The sequence below is a fragment of the Zea mays genome, chromosome 6, assembly GCF_902167145.1.
Source record: "Zea mays cultivar B73 chromosome 6, Zm-B73-REFERENCE-NAM-5.0, whole genome shotgun sequence".
Lineage (NCBI taxonomy): Eukaryota > Viridiplantae > Streptophyta > Magnoliopsida > Poales > Poaceae > Zea > Zea mays.
Window position 1 is genome coordinate 19,840,592 of NC_050101.1, and position 17,961 is coordinate 19,858,552.

At 48.1% G+C, this 17,961-nt stretch overlaps 1 protein-coding gene across 1 annotated transcript; it reads right to left on the reverse strand.

Moving 5' to 3' along the window:
• Positions 1-1,011: 1,011 nt before the first annotated feature.
• On the reverse strand, positions 1,012-2,576 carry LOC109940359 (uncharacterized). Its single transcript, XM_020539861.1, has 3 exons — positions 2,295-2,576; positions 1,653-1,725; positions 1,012-1,562 (listed from the first exon to the last, which is right to left on the reverse strand). The coding sequence occupies exons 1-3, from the start codon at positions 2,574-2,576 to the stop codon at positions 1,012-1,014; spliced, it is 906 nt and encodes a 301-aa protein (XP_020395450.1).
• Positions 2,577-17,961: the final 15,385 nt, after the last annotated feature.

Genomic DNA, 17,961 nt, shown 5'->3' on the forward strand with positions numbered 1-17,961 from the left:
TGTTCGGCAGGCATGGATGCAATCCCCGGGTGGAATTAATCCAGACGTGGATTGAATGGATCCCCTACTGTCACTCATTCCCTGGGTGGTTGAATTCCCTATCCATTCATCCCCTGACTCATTTTTTCTTGTTCGGTTACAGGTTGAGAGCCCACCTCACGCCCCATTTGCTCTTGTTTTCCCATCATCAAGAACCGAACCGGTTACATGTCAAGCTCTAACATCGATTACATGCACAGTAAGGGAACAACTTGACAAGCGACGGAGATAATTGACAAGTAACCAGAACCATCGATTACATGCACAGTTTGACAAATAACCAGAACCGGTTACATGCATAGTCTGACAAATAACCAGAACCATCGATTACATGCACAGTTTGACAAATAACCAGAACCATCGATTACATGCACAATTTGACAAATAACCAGAACTGGTTACATGCATAGTTTGACAAATAACCAGAACCTTCTTAGCTCTCTAGCAACTCTAGCCACATCTAGCCATCATCTTACCATCGATCTGCATGTGAGAAACAATAAATTAGCTTCATAGTTCAGAGTTCAGAAATGAGGCATGTAAAATGCTAAGGTAACAGGTAAGACAAGTTTAAGCCATATAATATTGTACTTCGAGGTAACAGGCAAGACAAGTTTAAGTTTAAGATCATTCAACTGCCACAATCATTACTAAAATGCTTTGAACTGTACTTCAAGGTGCAATATTGCCTGAGCATACAAGGTTCAGTAAAATGGGAAAGCCTACAAAAATTGTATAAAATGCATAGCAAAAGCTTGTTTCCTCATCTGGTTACTTCAGATTATGCACTCATAATAGAAAACTTGGACTACCATATGAGCATATTTGCCATGATGAAGATTAGCACACATGCTGTTTCACTAATCAGTTATCATATCATTTGTATACTTAGTGTGCAGAACTCATGACCTCTTAATAATGCAAGATATGCAAAATCGAGTTCGGATATGTAGTTAACCTTAGGTATACCCGCTAAGCCATCTCGTCCCTCAACCACATCAATGCAGCCTCTCTATCATCATTGCACGCGCTCAAGAAAATCTGCCGATTGTCAGGGTCCTTGAACACCTTATAGGCTTTGACCTTCTCCTCCTTTGTGACCTCCAATGTGTTTAGAACTGCTATGCAATTCTTAATTGAGAAGTCATCACCTCCTCTTGCTTCCCTTTCTCTTGCCAATTGTGTCGCTTCATCTTCAGCTTGTTTGCTTCTAATGTCTAGGTACCTCTCCATCAATACTTCTATGTTGGAACTCTTCTGCTTCTTTGGTCCTTTTTCTTCTCCATTCTTTGAAACAGCAGCAGTCCTTTTTGGCCTTTCATCTTGCCTGTCAGCATTTACATCCACTCCTTCAACCGCATACACTATGTCTTCTGCTTCATTTTGTCTGTGGTCTGCCAAAGGGTCTCCCACATCTTCATGGTCTTCTACGTTGATAGGAACATCTCCAGTCCCAATTTGTGTGAGATCTGGACCATTTGGTTGAGTAGAAGTGAAGTTGTAGGCCCCTTCAGCAGTATTGCCTATACAATGAAGTTTCAGTGCAAGGAATAATACAACATGCTTAATAAGCATAGATATTGGTAAAAGAGATATGACATGGTGAAACTAACCATCATGTAGCTCTCCCAAAGCTTCAAAAAGAGGAAAAGATTTGTTGCGGAATTTCTTAGCCCTTGGAAATGACTGTATAATAAAGTCAAAAATTAAATGTGTGATGAATAAAACCAATGAACAATGCACATGGAGTTAGACAAACCAATGAACTGATGCCCCTGTAGAGAAGCAGGAGCAAGCTTGAATTCTGGTTCTAGTTGTATCTGTATCCCATGCTACTAATGACTAGTAGAGTACACATCTATGCAATAACATTACTCTACAAGAACTACATTTGGACTATGATGCCAACATAAATAAACTAAATTTGTATCCCATGCTACTAATTCTGGTTCTTACATTGCTGCATTGTAAACTGAATTTAGCAATAGAAAATTTAGACTCATGACTATCATGCCAACATAAATAAAATGTCCCTCAGGAGTGAGGCTACTCAATATACAGGAGTTAAATATCATGCTCCCAACAGGATTCATGTAGCTTTTGTCTTTAGCAATTGCATACACACTAGATTCATGTGTGCAATTGAAACAGTATACTGAATGCTACATCTACATGCCTAACAGCAGATTTCTTGTGCCTTTTTCTACATTATACTAGGGTGGGTAGTTGGTACTCGAGAGATAGAATAAACTTACTTTGATTATGTTGTCCCATATCGGTGGATCAGCTTGAATCATACACCTTCTCTCATCCCAAGAAACTCCGCTTTGTTTCCTTGCATCTTTCAACATCTTGTAATCTCTCTTTAACTCCTTTTCCTTTTCTTGTATTTGAACTTTTGAGAAATCTGCATATCTTTCCCTCTCTTGAAATTCCTTAGCAATCTTGTTCCATGCATCAGGTGTCCAACCATTGTTACCCTTATATTCAGGAGTATTGTGTTCATGTAACAAGTCAACAAGGGTCTTCTCTAACATAGAATTCCGATTTGCTCTTGTTTTCCCTACAAATCAGCACATAAGCAACATACGAAAGAACAAAAAAAAATAGAAAGAACCAACATGTATACCTTTCGGAGAGCCTCCATGTGTCTTTGAAACAGCAGCTGTAGGAGATTTTTTTCTTTTGTGCACCTTTAGATAAGAGCATGTTTAATCTCGGAGACCCTCTTCCAAACATGTTTAATCTTGGAGACCCCCTTCCAAGCATGTTAACTTATAACATGAGCATTATTAGAACATGATACTAACAAGGCTAAAGCATACTAAATTTTAGAGAATTGACTGCAGCCTCTGTGAATCAGCAGCTGCTATTAGATTGAAATTGTAAAACTCATTACACAAAGCATATTTGAATACTCATTATCACAAAGAAAATTGTTTCATTTCCAAACCAGGAGAATACTCATTACACATCATAACTTATTACAATCCCTATAACATTAAAGCATATTCGAATGCACCACTAATTGTTTCTATGTTGTTGATAATCAATCCACATTTGTTGTGCAATTGTGTCTCTAAGATTGTTGCCTTGTTCATTGTCTTGATCGTTGCTTTGATCTCCATCTGGAAGGTCAACAACATTGCCTTGAACATTTTCTAGCTGATCTTCTAACCATTGTTCATCTACTTTGAGAGATCGAATAATGTTGTGCAACACGATAGCGGCTACTGGTATCTTCACTTGGTTTTCTATTTTGTGAAATGTGGCAACTTTAAGGATGGGGAAGCGTTTCTTTATAACTCCTAAGGCCCTCTCAACATGATTCCTCAACACTGCATGGCGATGGTTGAAGATCTCCTTGTAGTTCTGAGGTCTTTTTTTGCAAAGCGTAAAAGTAAGATTCTGCTTTACTATGAAACAAGTCAAAATTCCATGAAGTCCTACTTCCCAAGGAAAAGAAGCTACGTCCACTAATTGTTGTCTCATGGATAGTTCAATAGCAGGGCAGACAGGCTATCAGTATTGTCGGTGTTTCGGAACCGAGGGATCCTCAACCAACCAGTGAAAGTGCTGCGTGTCCCTGTCCGGATGGGTTGATGCAAGAAGAAATACAAGGTTTATCCTGGTTCAGGCTAAACAAGGCCCTACTTCCAGCAGAGGAGGGATGAGACTTATATTATCTCGCACCGAGGTGCTCGTAGCAGGGGTTACAAGCCTGTTCGAGAGAGGGAGCGGATCCCAGGTCTCTTGAGTGTGATGAAGTGTAGTGGTGGGAAGGTTGCACTGTGACTGCGTATGCGTGAAAGAAGTGTTTCAGCGTTACGTCTTCTGTGTTGACTTGCCTGTGTTGCCTTTCGTTCGGGCCCTGGGCTCCTCCTTTTATAGGTGCAAGGAGAAGGCCCAGGTGTACATGAACTGTAGCTATCGCGCTAACGTGGACAACGGAGATGTGTCCGAGTCCTGTAGAAGCGTGGCCGGCGATGCTGAGACGAGTCGAGGTTGAGGACTGTAGAGGCGTGGCCGGTGGCACTATCGTCGAGGTGGCAAGGCTAGCTGCCTTGGAGTCCAAGCCTACGACGCCATAGACGGTGAAGTAGCGTGATCCCTGCGGCCCTGACTTCGTAGAGAGCCGAGGGTTGGGAGACGGCATGGGCGTATGTCCGAGATCGGCCTGCATTAAAGAGCCCGAGCGAGATATCTTCTAGAGATATCGAGCTGGACCTGTTAGTACAGTAGTCGGTATGGTATAAAGATGGTCGGTGATTTGACCCAAGCGTAATCTGGACGGTGTAATAAATGGTCTGACATCAGTCACATCCACTGTAGTTCATCTTATCTCTGGCAGAGGTTTTGGCAGGGGAGAAGTCGGTGCCGCAATCTTTAGTCGATCCGAGGTAGGCTCGGACGAAACAGAGATATGGGCTGAGGCCGAGGCTAGGCTCGGGCGAGGTGGAGAGTCCTCCCGAGGCCGGAGCCGAGGCTGTTACGAAGACTTCCCTGAGGCCGAGATAGACTCGGGCAAGGCGGAAATCCTCTCGAGGCCGGAGCCAAGCTCGGGCGAGGCGGCAACCACTGTTGTTAGTCTTCGCCACAGTCACCGGAGTGGGGTAAACAGTGCCGTTTATCTTGTCAGAACGGTAAGTCAAAAGCAGATGTGACTGCGGTCATATCGACCCTGCCGACTTCGGCGCCCGTTGCGGGATGGGATGTCAGGTAATTTGCATTTAATGCGCACTTGAGTTTGTCTGGGGTAAGTCGGTTTGACTGAGGGCGGTACGTGACAAACCTACCCAAGCTGGCCTCGGGCGAGTCGGGAGTGCGCTCCCCGTCCGAGGGCGCCCTCGGGCGAGTTGTGAACCGCACGGGGGCTGCTGTTTGCTCGAGATAAGGCTCAGGCGAGGCGGAGCTGCGCGGCCGGGTACGTAAGGCCTCGGGCGAACCATGGGCTCGGCCTCGTGCGTTTTTGAGAGGGGTCGGCGATCGTGTTGACCGCTGATGCAGGTATTTAGCCGTGGTTTAGGGATGTCCTTAGGGTACCCCTAATTATGGTACCCGACAGTAGCCCCCGAGTCTCTAAGGGAGTATGTTTACTCGCTTGGAGGCTCATTTGGGGTTTTGATCGTGCTTCTGCCGGGTTTTAAGGAGATATTAAGGAAGTTGTTTCCGAGGGGTGCGCGCGCGCACCTGTCGGGTGTAGCCCCCGAGGCCTTGGAGGAGTGAGTTACTCCTCTAAGGTCTTAATGCTTTTCTTGTGTTTCTGGAGCATGGTCTTTGTAAATACTTCGGCCGCGGCCTAGGTATGAGGGCAGCCCCCGAGCCCTCGTGGGCTCTGTTTGTTGGTGATACCAACAATTTGGCCGCAGCCTGGTGCAAGGGCAGCCCCCGAGCCTTTGCACGGAGCAAGAGGTCGGTCAGGGACTTCCTCGACTTTTTTGTGATACGCCCCTTCGTCGCCTTTCCGCAAGGAGGAAGGGGGGAGAGCGCCATACTACCCTCGGAGGGCAACGAGTACGACGTCTCCGGTGAGCTGTTAACGGGTGATCCGAGTGGGAGCCCGAGCCCGATTCGATAAGGGTCGGCTAGTGGCCCGGAGGCACGTCCCAAATGTACCTGCAGGTGATTCGCTGGACCCGGATCCATTCGATAGGATCCGAGGGCACGGGGCCTCCCTCCAGTGGGACTCCATTGCGAATCGCTCCTGCTGGTCTCGGAAATGTCCTAGGGTACCTCGGGATTGCAGCCTGAGCCTCGGCCATGTAACGGACGTACCCAGGTCATCCCTGACTCTGTGTGATCTGAGGCGGCTGTCGAACCCTGCCGAGGGGCCAGCCTTCGAACCCCTGATCAGTAGGGAGGGCTCGGAGCCCGAGTGCTCTGAGGCGGTCGTTCGAACCCGAGGGGCCGACCTTCGAACCCCTGATCAGTAGGGGGCTAGGAGCCCGAGTGCTCTGAGGCGGTCATTCGAACCCGAGGGGCCGACCTTTGAACCCCTGATCAGTAGGGGGCTAGGAGCCCGAGTGCTCTGAGGCGGTCGTTCAAACCCGAGGGGCCAACCTTCGAACCCCTGATCAGTAGGGGGCTAGGAGCCCGAGTGCTCTGAGGCGGTCGTTCGAACCTGAGGGGCTGACCTTCGAACCCCTGATCAGTAGGGGGCTAGGAGCCCGAGTGCTCTGAGGCGGTCGTTCGAACCCGAGGGGCCGACCTTCGAACCCCTGATCAGTAGAGAGGGCTCAGAGCCCATTTCCTTCAAGGAGAAGGAACGCCGCCACCTGCACTGAGAGAGGCGGGCGAGGGGAATAAAACAAATTTAGAGCGGGCGCACCTTTTGAGGCGGTCATCATGAGGGTGACGAAACGGCGCCCGTTCATCTGCCAGACGTGACGCGCGGCCTGCAGAAGAGTTAATGCGACGGAACCGTTGCCCGCAGGCCAACGGTCGCGCGTGCGCGAGTTTTCCGAGAAATCGAAAACCGTTTCGAACTTGATTTTTTGAATCTGAGAGGCTCGGGCGAAACCGTCGACAGTTTTTTACCAGCGCAGCATATATATACGAGAGGGAGCCCTGGTAGATTCTCACTTTGCCTTTTGCGCTCGAGCCCTTTGTCATCTGTCTCTTACACTGCCTCCCGTGCGAAAGAAAGAGAACCGTCGCCGCCGCCGCTGCCTCCTTGCTCTCGCGATGGCGGAGAAGTTGACCGTGCTTCCCCCACGCAGCCCGTGGCCCCTTTCCACCGTGGAGGTGGAGGAGTTGCAGGCTCTCATCGCCGAGGGCCTGCTCCGCCCCTTGTCGGGCGGGCCGCAGCCGGAGTGGATCGCGCCCGGGTGCGAACCCGAGCCGGCGCCGCCTGCGGGCTTCGTCGTCAGCTTCACCCCCTTCCATGAGCGGGGGTTTGGGGTGCCGGCGAGCCGCTTTATGCGGGCACTGCCGCACTTCTACGGGGTGGAGTTGCATAACTTCAACCCGAACTCCATCGCGCAGGCGGCCATCTTCGCGGCCGTCTGTGAGGGGTATTTGGGCATCGAGCCCCACTGGGACCTATGGGTCCATCTCTTCCGGGCGGAGCCCTTCTTCCAGGCGATGGACGTGAAGAAGGTCCGCATGGCGGTGAGGGCTGGCGGCTGCACCCTCCAACTACGGTTGGACCGGGTGCAGCAATACATCCCGGCCGGCCTTACCTCCTCCAACAAAGGATGGCAGGGCCGGTGGTTTTATCTTTGCAACGACGACGAGCTGCTGCCGCCGTACACCGGGCGGATGGTCACCGTCGCCGGGGAGAACTGGCGATGGGGGGCCCCCAGCGCCGACCAGGTCAAGCTACAGCCCCTCCTGAATGCTTTGCAGAAGCTTCGGGACTGCGACCTGACAGCTGCTGGGGTCGTCGCCGCCTTCCATCGCCGGAGGGTGCTCCCTCTGACGCAGCAGCGGCTCTGGCTGTACCAGATGACGCCCGAGGCCGAGCTGGAAAGCTCGAGGATGTCCTCGGTCACCCTCCACACCGATGACCTCCTCAGGCGGGTCACGACGACGGTGGGGAGGTCTGACATCAGCGTCCTTTTCTAGGTTCCGATGCGCCCCGAGCAGGGGTATGTGTCCCTGGTAAGTCGCCGAGCCTTTCCCCTGTTTTGAGATTTTGTTGCTCATGTTTTTGTCTGGCCATCCGAGCTTCTGCATGTCCCCAGGGGTTACGAAACTATAAGACCTCCCTGCCCCCGGTCCCGCAGGACGCGGCGGGTTGGACGGCGCGCAGGCTCGCCACGGAGCAGAAGAAACAAAAGAAGGACGCGGAGAAGGCGCGGGCTCGTGAGAAAATACGAGCCCGCGACGCATTGGAAAAGCGCCGCCGAGCCCAGGAGAGGGAGGGACTGCTGCGGAGGAGTCCCCCGACTCGACCGAGGACGACGACGACGATGACGAGGATGATGACGGGATGGACTTCCGCCTCGGCTTCCGTCCTGATCCGAGGCCGGGACAAGGAGGATCAGGCCAGCCCGCCGGTGGGCTGGCACTGTCAGCAGTTGGGGCTGGGACGGCAGGGTCTCGGCCCGAAGAGAAGAGAGTGACCGAGGGGGTACTTGACCCCCTGGTTGAAATCAGTGGGGTGGTGGTGGGTCAGACCACCCCGCAGGTTGCCTCGGCGTCCGAAGTGGAGGCGGCGTCGGCGCAGGCGGCCGAGCGGCCCCCGGCTCCATCCGCAAGGCCTGTCGACCCGAGGGGTCCCGCGTCGAGGCGAAGGGCTGCGCCTCGGTCTGGGTAAGCGTGTTGTGTGCCTTCGAGTTTTTGTGTTCTCGAAGCACTTTGTGATTTTTGTACTTTCTCGTACCTCTTTTCTTCAGCCTAAAGCGGAAGGCGTGCCCGTTGGGTCTTGAGCCCCAAAAGGCCCTGAAGACTGGGGCGGCCTCGGCGTCCAGCGCCGCGGCCGAGCAGAGCTCGTGGGTCGTCGCCGCACAGGAGGCCATCCGGCGGGGAGCCGAGGCGGCCCGTCGTGCCAAGGAGGAGTAGGCCTCCCGAGCGGATCCCCCTGCCGAGGCCATTCCGCCGTCGGAGGGTGATGTGGGAGGGGCGCCGCCGCCGACCCTTTCTGCCTTGGTGCTGGCACCTGCGCCGACGTCCTCCGAGGTTGCCCTCGGTGGGCCCGCGGCAGAGCCCACGGGCACCGAGGCGGTTATGGCTGAGGAGCCGCCGCCCTGGAGCCCTCGGTCATAGTCATTCCTGACTCCCCGTCCGGAGATCGGGGTAAGGGTCTGGCCGCTGACCAGGGGGCCGGCGGCGTGGAGCATCCTGGGACCTCAGCCGCGGGGCGGAGCGGCCCCCAGGTTGGCGAGGGGTGCAGCACGGTCGCCACCAGAGATCTTAACCCCAACGACTTCGGGGGGCCACTGATCCTGTGGTGGGCCCCGAGCGCCTCGGAGCCCTTCTTCGCCCTTGACGACGAGGAGGAGAAGAAGAAGGGGAATCTTTTCGTCGAATACGGCAAAGCGATGATGAATTCGCTTCGGCTGGCGACGAAGATTTTCTCCAAGGATGTGACCCGGGTGGCCGGGGTAAGCACCCCTCGGCTTGTCTGAGTAGCTGGGTATTTTGAGAGTACCTTAGTAATGTTTTCCCCTATTTTCAGGAGATCGCAGAGATCAGCATGGCCAAGTCCATGTTTCTCCGCCGTGAGAGCGGGGTCTGGGACTCGCTGCGGCGCAAGCAGGGCGCACTCGATCAGGCCAACGAGCGCCTCGCCCAGCGGAGTACCGAGGTGGCGGAGCTTCGGGCGCTCTGCACGGAGCTGAAGGCGGACGCGGCCTCCCAGGCTGAAGCGATGCGGCTGCAGTAGGAGGAGCTCGATCGGGTCGTCGTCGAGCGAGACCGCCTCCGAGGCCAGGTTGCGGAGGTCGCCAGCCGAGCCGGGACCCTTGCCGAGGGTCTAGCTGTGGCCGTCGAAGCAACCCGCGTGTCCCTGAAAGGGAATTAGGCTTACACCTAGTTCCTATATAATTTTGGTGGTTGAATTACCCAACACAAATCTTTTGTAAAGCCCTAAAATTTGTATAAGGTAAAAAAAACAATCATCAAAATAAGTGCTCATGATAAAATAATTGAAGTTTAGAGTTCACCCTCTCTAAAGTAAATTATCTTAATAGGATAACATTAGCTAAATCCTATCTTAATAAAGATTAGACACTTGAACCAAAGGAAAATGACTTTTTGGTTATATCTTTTTAAATTGATTAAGCACTCAAAATAATATTTTATGTAATGAATGTGGTGTGTGTATTTCATTACCCAATGATACTAATAAATAAAGTAATTAAATAAATAGATTACTATAATCAGTGCCTATCATACTGGATTTTTTTTATGAATCTAAAAGAAATGAAGGTTTGAAATTTAAACTTGAGTATGAATTGAAATTGGAATAGAAAACTGAAATGAAAAAAAGAAAAGAACAGAAACCTCAGCTGGGTCGCCCAATCTCCTTTTCGGCCCACTTCCACTCCCATCCCGCGCTCGGCCCATTCCTGGACTCAGCCTCCGCACGCTTGCGCCGACGGGTGGGCTCCACTCGTCAGCCTCCCTTGCGCCGCGCCTCGCTCTCTCGCTGCGCCGCGGGACCCGCTGTCAGCCGCTCCATCCCTTCGCTATGCTCGTGCGTGCCTCGCCGACTCGTGGGCCCATGCGGTCGGGCTCGTTCTCTCTACCGGAATCGCGCGCAACCGCCGCCGCGATGTCCCCGGCGATTGACCGAGCTGGTTCAACGGCCCCCTGCCCCCTCGGACACCCTTTGCCGCATATAAGAATGCCGCCCGGGGTTCCCTGGTCGCAAGCACCGGCCCCAGTTGAGAGAAGCGGAGAGAGAGAGAGACGAGGATTTCCGCCGCCGTGGTTTCGTGACGACGACGCCCTTGCGGTCGGGATTGTTGGTTCGGGCGCTTCTACGCGACCTCCGGTGCGTGCTCTCGGCCTCGGTTGGCGCGATTGGGGAGCTGCGCGCCGGCAATTTCTCGTCGGACTTCAACCTCGACCGCACCGCGTGGCCAGAGCCTCCCGCGTGGGATTTGTCGGTGAGTCCTTGACCAATTTATTCGCATTGTTCTCCTATATGCGTAGCGCTACTCGTGTTCAAGCTTGGGGGGCCGGAATGGCATGCGGCCGCTTCGCCGGCCATGGCGCCACCGCGGGGGCACTAGCGCCGCCATGTGTGTTTGCTCGGTGGGGTTGTAGCTGAGGAATGGAGTCGCGACCGTGGGATTGCAAACGAACGGTGGTGATTAGATGTGGGGATAACCATTCGCGATAATTGACGGGGACCGCAGATCTTTGATCGGACGGTTCGGAGAGGATCAAGCTTCATAAAATCAGAGTCGTTGGATTCCGATCCTGCGGATATCAGCGCGTACCGGTTCAAGCGGCCGTGGATCTAATCCTCACCATCGAGATCTGATCGAACGGCTGAAAACGCTCGATACCCCTTCGGCCAGGCGCTTTTTCATAAGAGACCCTCTGTTTATTTGAAAACAACCCGCCATCCTCGGTAACAGTAAACTGAGTCTCGGGAATCTTGCGCCGAACCCCCCTGTGCTTCTGTCTAATTGAGGCCCAGTCCAGAACTCGTTTAAATTGAATAAATAAAATAGAAAATAGATTTTTAATATGAAAATAATTGCTAGAACTTAGATAATTCATAGAAAATTCATTTCAGCTCCAAATTGAGTCATTCCAATTCCTAAAATTTTGTAATAATATTCTCTATCATTTAGAATCACTGTTTTGACATGAACTCTGTTAGGAAATTAATTTATCATCTAATCCTATTATAATCACCTTAAATCTTAGGAAATTCATAACTTGAATTCTATAACTCAAAAATTAATAATTCTTTTTCCTGTGATCTTATTTTAATATGTATATTATTAATGTGTATTTTGTCCTTATGTTTGGTGTAATGTTAATTTTGCCTATACAATGTTTGTTTGTATTGCTACGACTAGCAGTGAGGTCACGAGTCACCTGAAGATCATCCTGGTACCTGGATTCTCAAGACCCAGGCAAGTTGTGCCCTTGATCACTTCTTTCACCTATTCATGTTCTAATTAATCATAATGATCTGCATAGGTTAATTTTGATGGGACCCAATAGGTTACCCTAGTTTGTCTATCTTTATACCTTGTTTACCTGTGAACTTTTTGGGTAGTACTTGCTAGTGCTATATGTGGTTTTGGGTATGGAGATACACATTACTATTCATGATTATACTTTTGTTATCAGTTGTTATTTATGGTTCATGTTAAGATCATTATGTTAATTGGAACATGGAGCGACCACCCGGGAAAACAGTGCTACCACAAGGGTGGAATGGGACGCCCTTGGCTGATTAATTAGGAAAGCTAGTGGAAGACTACCTTACCCGAAAGGGGCAAGGGCAGTAGGGGAGAGGTCAGTGCGGGGAGTGCCCTCGGGAGGATTTTGCTGCGATGGCGGTCCTGCAAGGGATTCCTGTACTGGATCTTCCTATAAACTGTAGCGGGTTTTCGGAAGCTAGTGGAACTTTGTAAAGGCCTCGTAGTGGATCCCTAGCCATTCACCTCGGAAGTGTCTAAGGGCCTTGCAAACCCTGGCGACATGGGATACACGACTTGTGGGTAAAGATGCGCAACCTCTGCAGAGTGTAAAACTGGTATACTAGCCGTGCTCACGGTCATGAGCAGCTCGGACCCTCACATGATTAATTTATGGAATTAAATTCAATTTGTCATATGCATTGCATCGCAGGTGAAGTTGTTACTTTTATTCTACTATTTAACTGGGTTGGTATTTACTTACACTTAGTAACTGCTAATAAAAATTTGACCAACTTTAAAAGCAATGCTCAGCTCTAACCATCTTCTTTGGTAAGCCTTACACTTCACGTGAGCTCCCACCTTTGGCGAGTTCATGCACATTATTCCCCACAACTTGTTGAGCGATGAACGTATGTGAGCTCACTCTTGCTGTCTCACATACACCACAGGTCAAGACCAGGTACTGCAGGATGGTGCTCATGGAGGATGCTGTGATGAGTTCGTGAGAGGTCTAGGTCGTCGTCTCCCAGTCAACTTTTGGGTTGCTGGACCGTTGTCTCCTTATAATGTAACTATTTATTTGTATAGAACTCCTGTTATATATAAAGTTGTGACATTCGATCCTGTGCCACTATACATCATATGTTTGAGACTTGGTCCCAGCATACCTGGTGTTTATGTTAACCCCGGGTTTTGGACCCCTAAAATCCGGGTGTTACAGAAGTGGTATCAGAGGAATGTTGACTGTAGGACGAAACCTAGATAGAACTGGACAACCATTACCTACTTACCTCTGCTACTCTGATTCTTTTCTAAACTTAACTTAATCTATTCTCATCTATTTCCGCTTTACTCTGATTATTCTTACCTTTTCATTCTAAAGACAAATGTGGATTTCACACTTTGAAATCCTGTGCCTAAAGTGACCTGTAGGAATAGGAGACCTAATCCTAGGAACAAAAACAGAACTATTTTTGTAAATATTTATATGCTTGAATGTTTGTTCTTATGATACTTGTCTGATTTGGATCTTTGTTTGAGTGTGATGAGTTGTGGAGTAATGTCCACAATTGCATCTGCATATACACATAGGTATAAAAATATATTTATAAAATAACTAGACAACCTAGATTATCCCCATTAGAATATATCTAGCTTAAGAGATTTATCTTATCCTAAAAGATCTCATTCTAACCAATTCATCTTATCTTAAAAGATTCTCCCTTATCTTAATAAGATCCATCTCATCTTAAAAGATACTCATCTTATCTTGAAAAGATTTTATCTCATCCTAATATGATCTAATCTAAAAGTGACATATCAAACATGTTAGATAATACTAGTGAAATAGATTAGACCTTACTCCTATAAAAAAATGTGTTAACCTAAATTGGTGCCATAGACTAACTTGACCATATACAACTACTTGGCCATATGCAACTACCTTAACCATCTGATAGTTGCATAACCCCTCAATTTTAACCTAGCAAGAGATTCTATCTTATCATAACATATCTAATTAATCTTAAAACATCCTAACATATCTTAACAATACATATTCTACCCTGCTGGACCTATCTAACCTAAACTAGTCTAACCTAGTCATATCCAATTTAAATCTAGATCTTATCTTACCTAATGTGACCTGATCCAGTGTGGTCTAATGTTATCTAACTTAATGTGGTTCACTTAAACAGATTAATGATACTGGTAGAAGTGATTAAACCCTACTAGCCATGTATTAACCTAACCTAGAGCCATGATGAATGGTATAACCTTTCTATTCCCACCTAACAACAAACAAACTTTTAACCTACATCTTGTAGTCTATCTCACCCATATATATCTCTCATCTTGACAGATTCCATCCTACCCTTAGATATTCACCTTATATGATTTGTTATCCCAATCTGGACATAAAACAAAGATTAAGCCCTACCAAAGAATCTATAGATTATAATCAACTACTAGCTTATTCATTCCGCTTAGTGAATAATTTCCTTTGCAAAACTATTACCACATGCCTCTAACTTTCATGGTCAATACCAGGAAAGGAAAGATTATCACATAACAGCAAACAGAAATGAATCCTCCAAATCCCTCACCTGTTGAAATCGATCAAGTGGTTGCTACCCAAAGACTGGTAATACAACAGTTAACAGACCTGGTGACCGAGATGCAGAATCAGATAAGACAACAACGCGAGGAAATACGTCAGGCCCGCCAAGAAATAAGGCAAGCACGGTTGGAGAGACAACAACAACAACCTCCACCACCACCACCAGCTTCACCAAGCTACATAGATATAAATTATGATGATTTGTAAGATCTAGATGTTATTTTAGTTAGTAGATGATATGATATTATTTTAGAAGGAACAATAAAGTCTATTAAACCTATGTTTTGTTAAAGAATTATGCATCATGCCGAGATTTCTTTGTTTGTGCATATGTTCCGAGAACAATATGAGTATACATCCTTTTCTTACAAATCTCGAGGACGAGATTATTTTTAAGGGGGGTAGGATTTGTAAAGCCCTAAAATTTGTATAAGGTAAAAAAAACAATCATCAAAATAAGTGCTCATGATAAAATAATTGAAGTTTAGAGTTCACCCTCTCTAAAGTAAATTATCTTAATAGGATAACATTAGCTAAATCCTATCTTAATAAAGATTAGACACTTGAACCAAAGGAAAATGACTTTTTGGTTATATCTTTTTAAATTGATTAAGCACTCAAAATAATATTTTATGTAATGAATGTGGTGTGTGTATTTCATTACCCAATGATACTAATAAATAAAGTAATTAAATAAATAGATTACTATAATCAGTGCCTATCATACTGGATTTTTTTTATGAATCTAAAAGAAATGAAGGTTTGAAATTTAAACTTGAGTATGAATTGAAATTGGAATAGAAAATTGAAATGAAAAAAGAAAAGAACAGAAACCTCAGCTGGGCCGCCCAATCTCCTTTTCGGCCCACTTCCACTCCCATCCCGCGCTCGGCCCATTCCTGGACTCAGCCTCCGCACGCTTGCGCCGACGGGTGGGCTCCACTCGTCAGCCTCCCTTGTGCCGCGCCTCGCTCTCTCGCTGCGCCGCGGGACCCGCTGTCAGCCGCTCCATCCCTTCGCTCTGCTCGTGCGTGCCTCGCCGACTCGTGGGCCCATGCGGTCGGGCTCGTTCTCTCTACCGGAATCGCGCGCAACCGCCGCCGCGATGTCCCCGGCGATTGACCGAGCTGGTTCAACGGCCCCCTGCCCCCTCGGACACCCTTTGCCGCATATAAGAATGCCGCCCGGGGTTCCCTGGTCGCAAGCACCGGCCCCAGTTGAGAGAAGCGGAGAGAGAGAGAGACGAGGATTTCCGCCGCCGTGGTTTCGTGACGACGACGCCCTTGCGGTCGGGATTGTTGGTTCGGGCGCTTCTACGCGACCTCCGGTGCGTGCTCTCGGCCTCGGTTGGCGCGATTGGGGAGCTGCGCGCCGGCAATTTCTCGTCGGACTTCAACCTCGACCGCACCGCGTGGCCAGAGCCTCCCGCGTGGGATTTGTCGGTGAGTCCTTGACCAATTTATTCGCATTGTTCTCCTATATGCGTAGCGCTACTCGTGTTCAAGCTTGGGGGCCGGAATGGCATGCGGCCGCTTCGCCGGCCATGGCGCCACCGCGGGGGCACTAGCGCCACCGTGTGTGTTTGCTCGGTGGGGTTGTAGCTGAGGAATGGAGTCGCGACCGTGGGATTGCAAACGAACGGTGGTGATTAGATGTGGGGATAACCATTCGCGATAATTGACGGGGACCGCAGATCTTTGATCGGACGGTTCGGAGAGGATCAAGCTTCATAAAATCAGAGTCGTTGGATTCCGATCCTGCGGATATCAGCGCGTACCGGTTCAAGCGGCCGTGGATCTAATCCTCACCATCGAGATCTGATCGAACGGCTGAAAACGCTCGATACCCCTTCGGCCAGGCGCTTTTTCATAAGAGACCCTCTGTTTATTTGAAAACAACCCGCCATCCTCGGTAACAGTAAACTGAGTCTCGGGAATCTTGCGCCGAACCCCCCTGTGCTTCTGTCTAATTGAGGCCCAGTCCAGAACTCGTTTAAATTGAATAAATAAAATAGAAAATAGATTTTTAATATGAAAATAATTGCTAGAACTTAGATAATTCATAGAAAATTCATTTCAGCTCCAAATTGAGTCATTCCAATTCCTAAAATTTTGTAATAATATTCTCTATCATTTAGAATCACTGTTTTGACATGAACTCTGTTAGGAAATTAATTTATCATCTAATCCTATTATAATCACCTTAAATCTTAGGAAATTCATAACTTGAATTCTATAACTCAAAAATTAATAATTCTTTTTCCTGTGATCTTATTTTAATATGTATATTATTAATGTGTATTTTGTCCTTATGTTTGGTGTAATGTTAATTTTGCCTATACAATGTTTGTTTGTATTGCTACGACTAGCAGTGAGGTCACGAGTCACCTGAAGATCATCCTGGTACCTGGATTCTCAAGACCCAGGCAAGTTGTGCCCTTGATCACTTCTTTCACCTATTCATGTTCTAATTAATCATAATGATCTGCATAGGTTAATTTTGATGGGACCCAATAGGTTACCCTAGTTTGTCTATCTTTATACCTTGTTTACCTGTGAACTTTTTGGGTAGTACTTGCTAGTGCTATATGTGGTTTTGGGTATGGAGATACACATTACTATTCATGATTATACTTTTGTTATCAGTTGTTATTTATGGTTCATGTTAAGATCATTATGTTAATTGGAACATGGAGCGACCACCCGGGAAAACAGTGCTACCACAAGGGTGGAATGGGACGCCCTTGGCTGATTAATTAGGAAAGCTAGTGAAAGATTACCTTACCCGAAAGGGGCAAGGGCAGTAGGGGAGAGGTCAGTGCGGGGAGTGCCCTCGGGAGGATTTTGCTGCGATGGCGGTCCTGCAAGGGATTCCTGTACTGGATCTTCCTATAAACTGTAGCGGGTTTTCGGAAGCTAGTGGAACTTTGTAAAGGCCTCGTAGTGGATCCCTAGCCATTCACCTCGGAAGTGTCTAAGGGCCTTGCAAACCCTGGCGACATGGGATACACGACTTGTGGGTAAAGATGCGCAACCTCTGCAGAGTGTAAAACTGGTATACTAGCCGTGCTCACGGTCATGAGCAGCTCGGACCCTCACATGATTAATTTATGGAATTAAATTCAATTTGTCATATGCATTGCATCGCAGGTGAAGTTGTTACTTTTATTCTACTATTTAACTGGGTTGGTATTTACTTACACTTAGTAACTGCTAATAAAAATTTGACCAACTTTAAAAGCAATGCTCAGCTCTAACCATCTTCTTTGGTAAGCCTTACACTTCACGTGAGCTCCCACCTTTGGCGAGTTCATGCACATTATTCCCCACAACTTGTTGAGCGATGAACGTATGTGAGCTCACTCTTGCTGTCTCACATACACCACAGGTCAAGACCAGGTACTGCAGGATGGTGCTCATGGAGGATGCTGTGATGAGTTCGTGAGAGGTCTAGGTCGTCGTCTCCCAGTCAACTTTTGGGTTGCTGGACCGTTGTCTCCTTATAATGTAACTATTTATTTGTATAGAACTCCTGTTATATATAAAGTTGTGACATTCGATCCTGTGCCACTATACATCATATGTTTGAGACTTGGTCCCAGCATACCTGGTGTTTATGTTAACCCCGGGTTTTGGACCCCTAAAATCCGGGTGTTACATCTTTGGACTAACTAGTTTGTTCTAGTGTATAAGTTATACAGGTGTCAAAGGTCCACAACATAGCCAATAAAATGACCAAGTGTTGGGTTCA

Bases quoted from the DNA above. Each gene is read 5' to 3' on its own strand.
- LOC109940359 (XM_020539861.1), bottom strand. From the start codon at position 2,576: ATGTTAGAGAAGACCCTTGTTGACTTGTTACATGAACACAATACTCCT. The intron at 1,726-2,294 runs GTAAGTTTATTC...TTTATTATACAG, and splicing joins TATGGGACAACATAATCAAA to TCATTTCCAAGGGCTAAGAA. The intron at 1,563-1,652 runs GTTAGTTTCACC...TTCATTGTATAG, and splicing joins TTTGGGAGAGCTACATGATG to GCAATACTGCTGAAGGGGCC.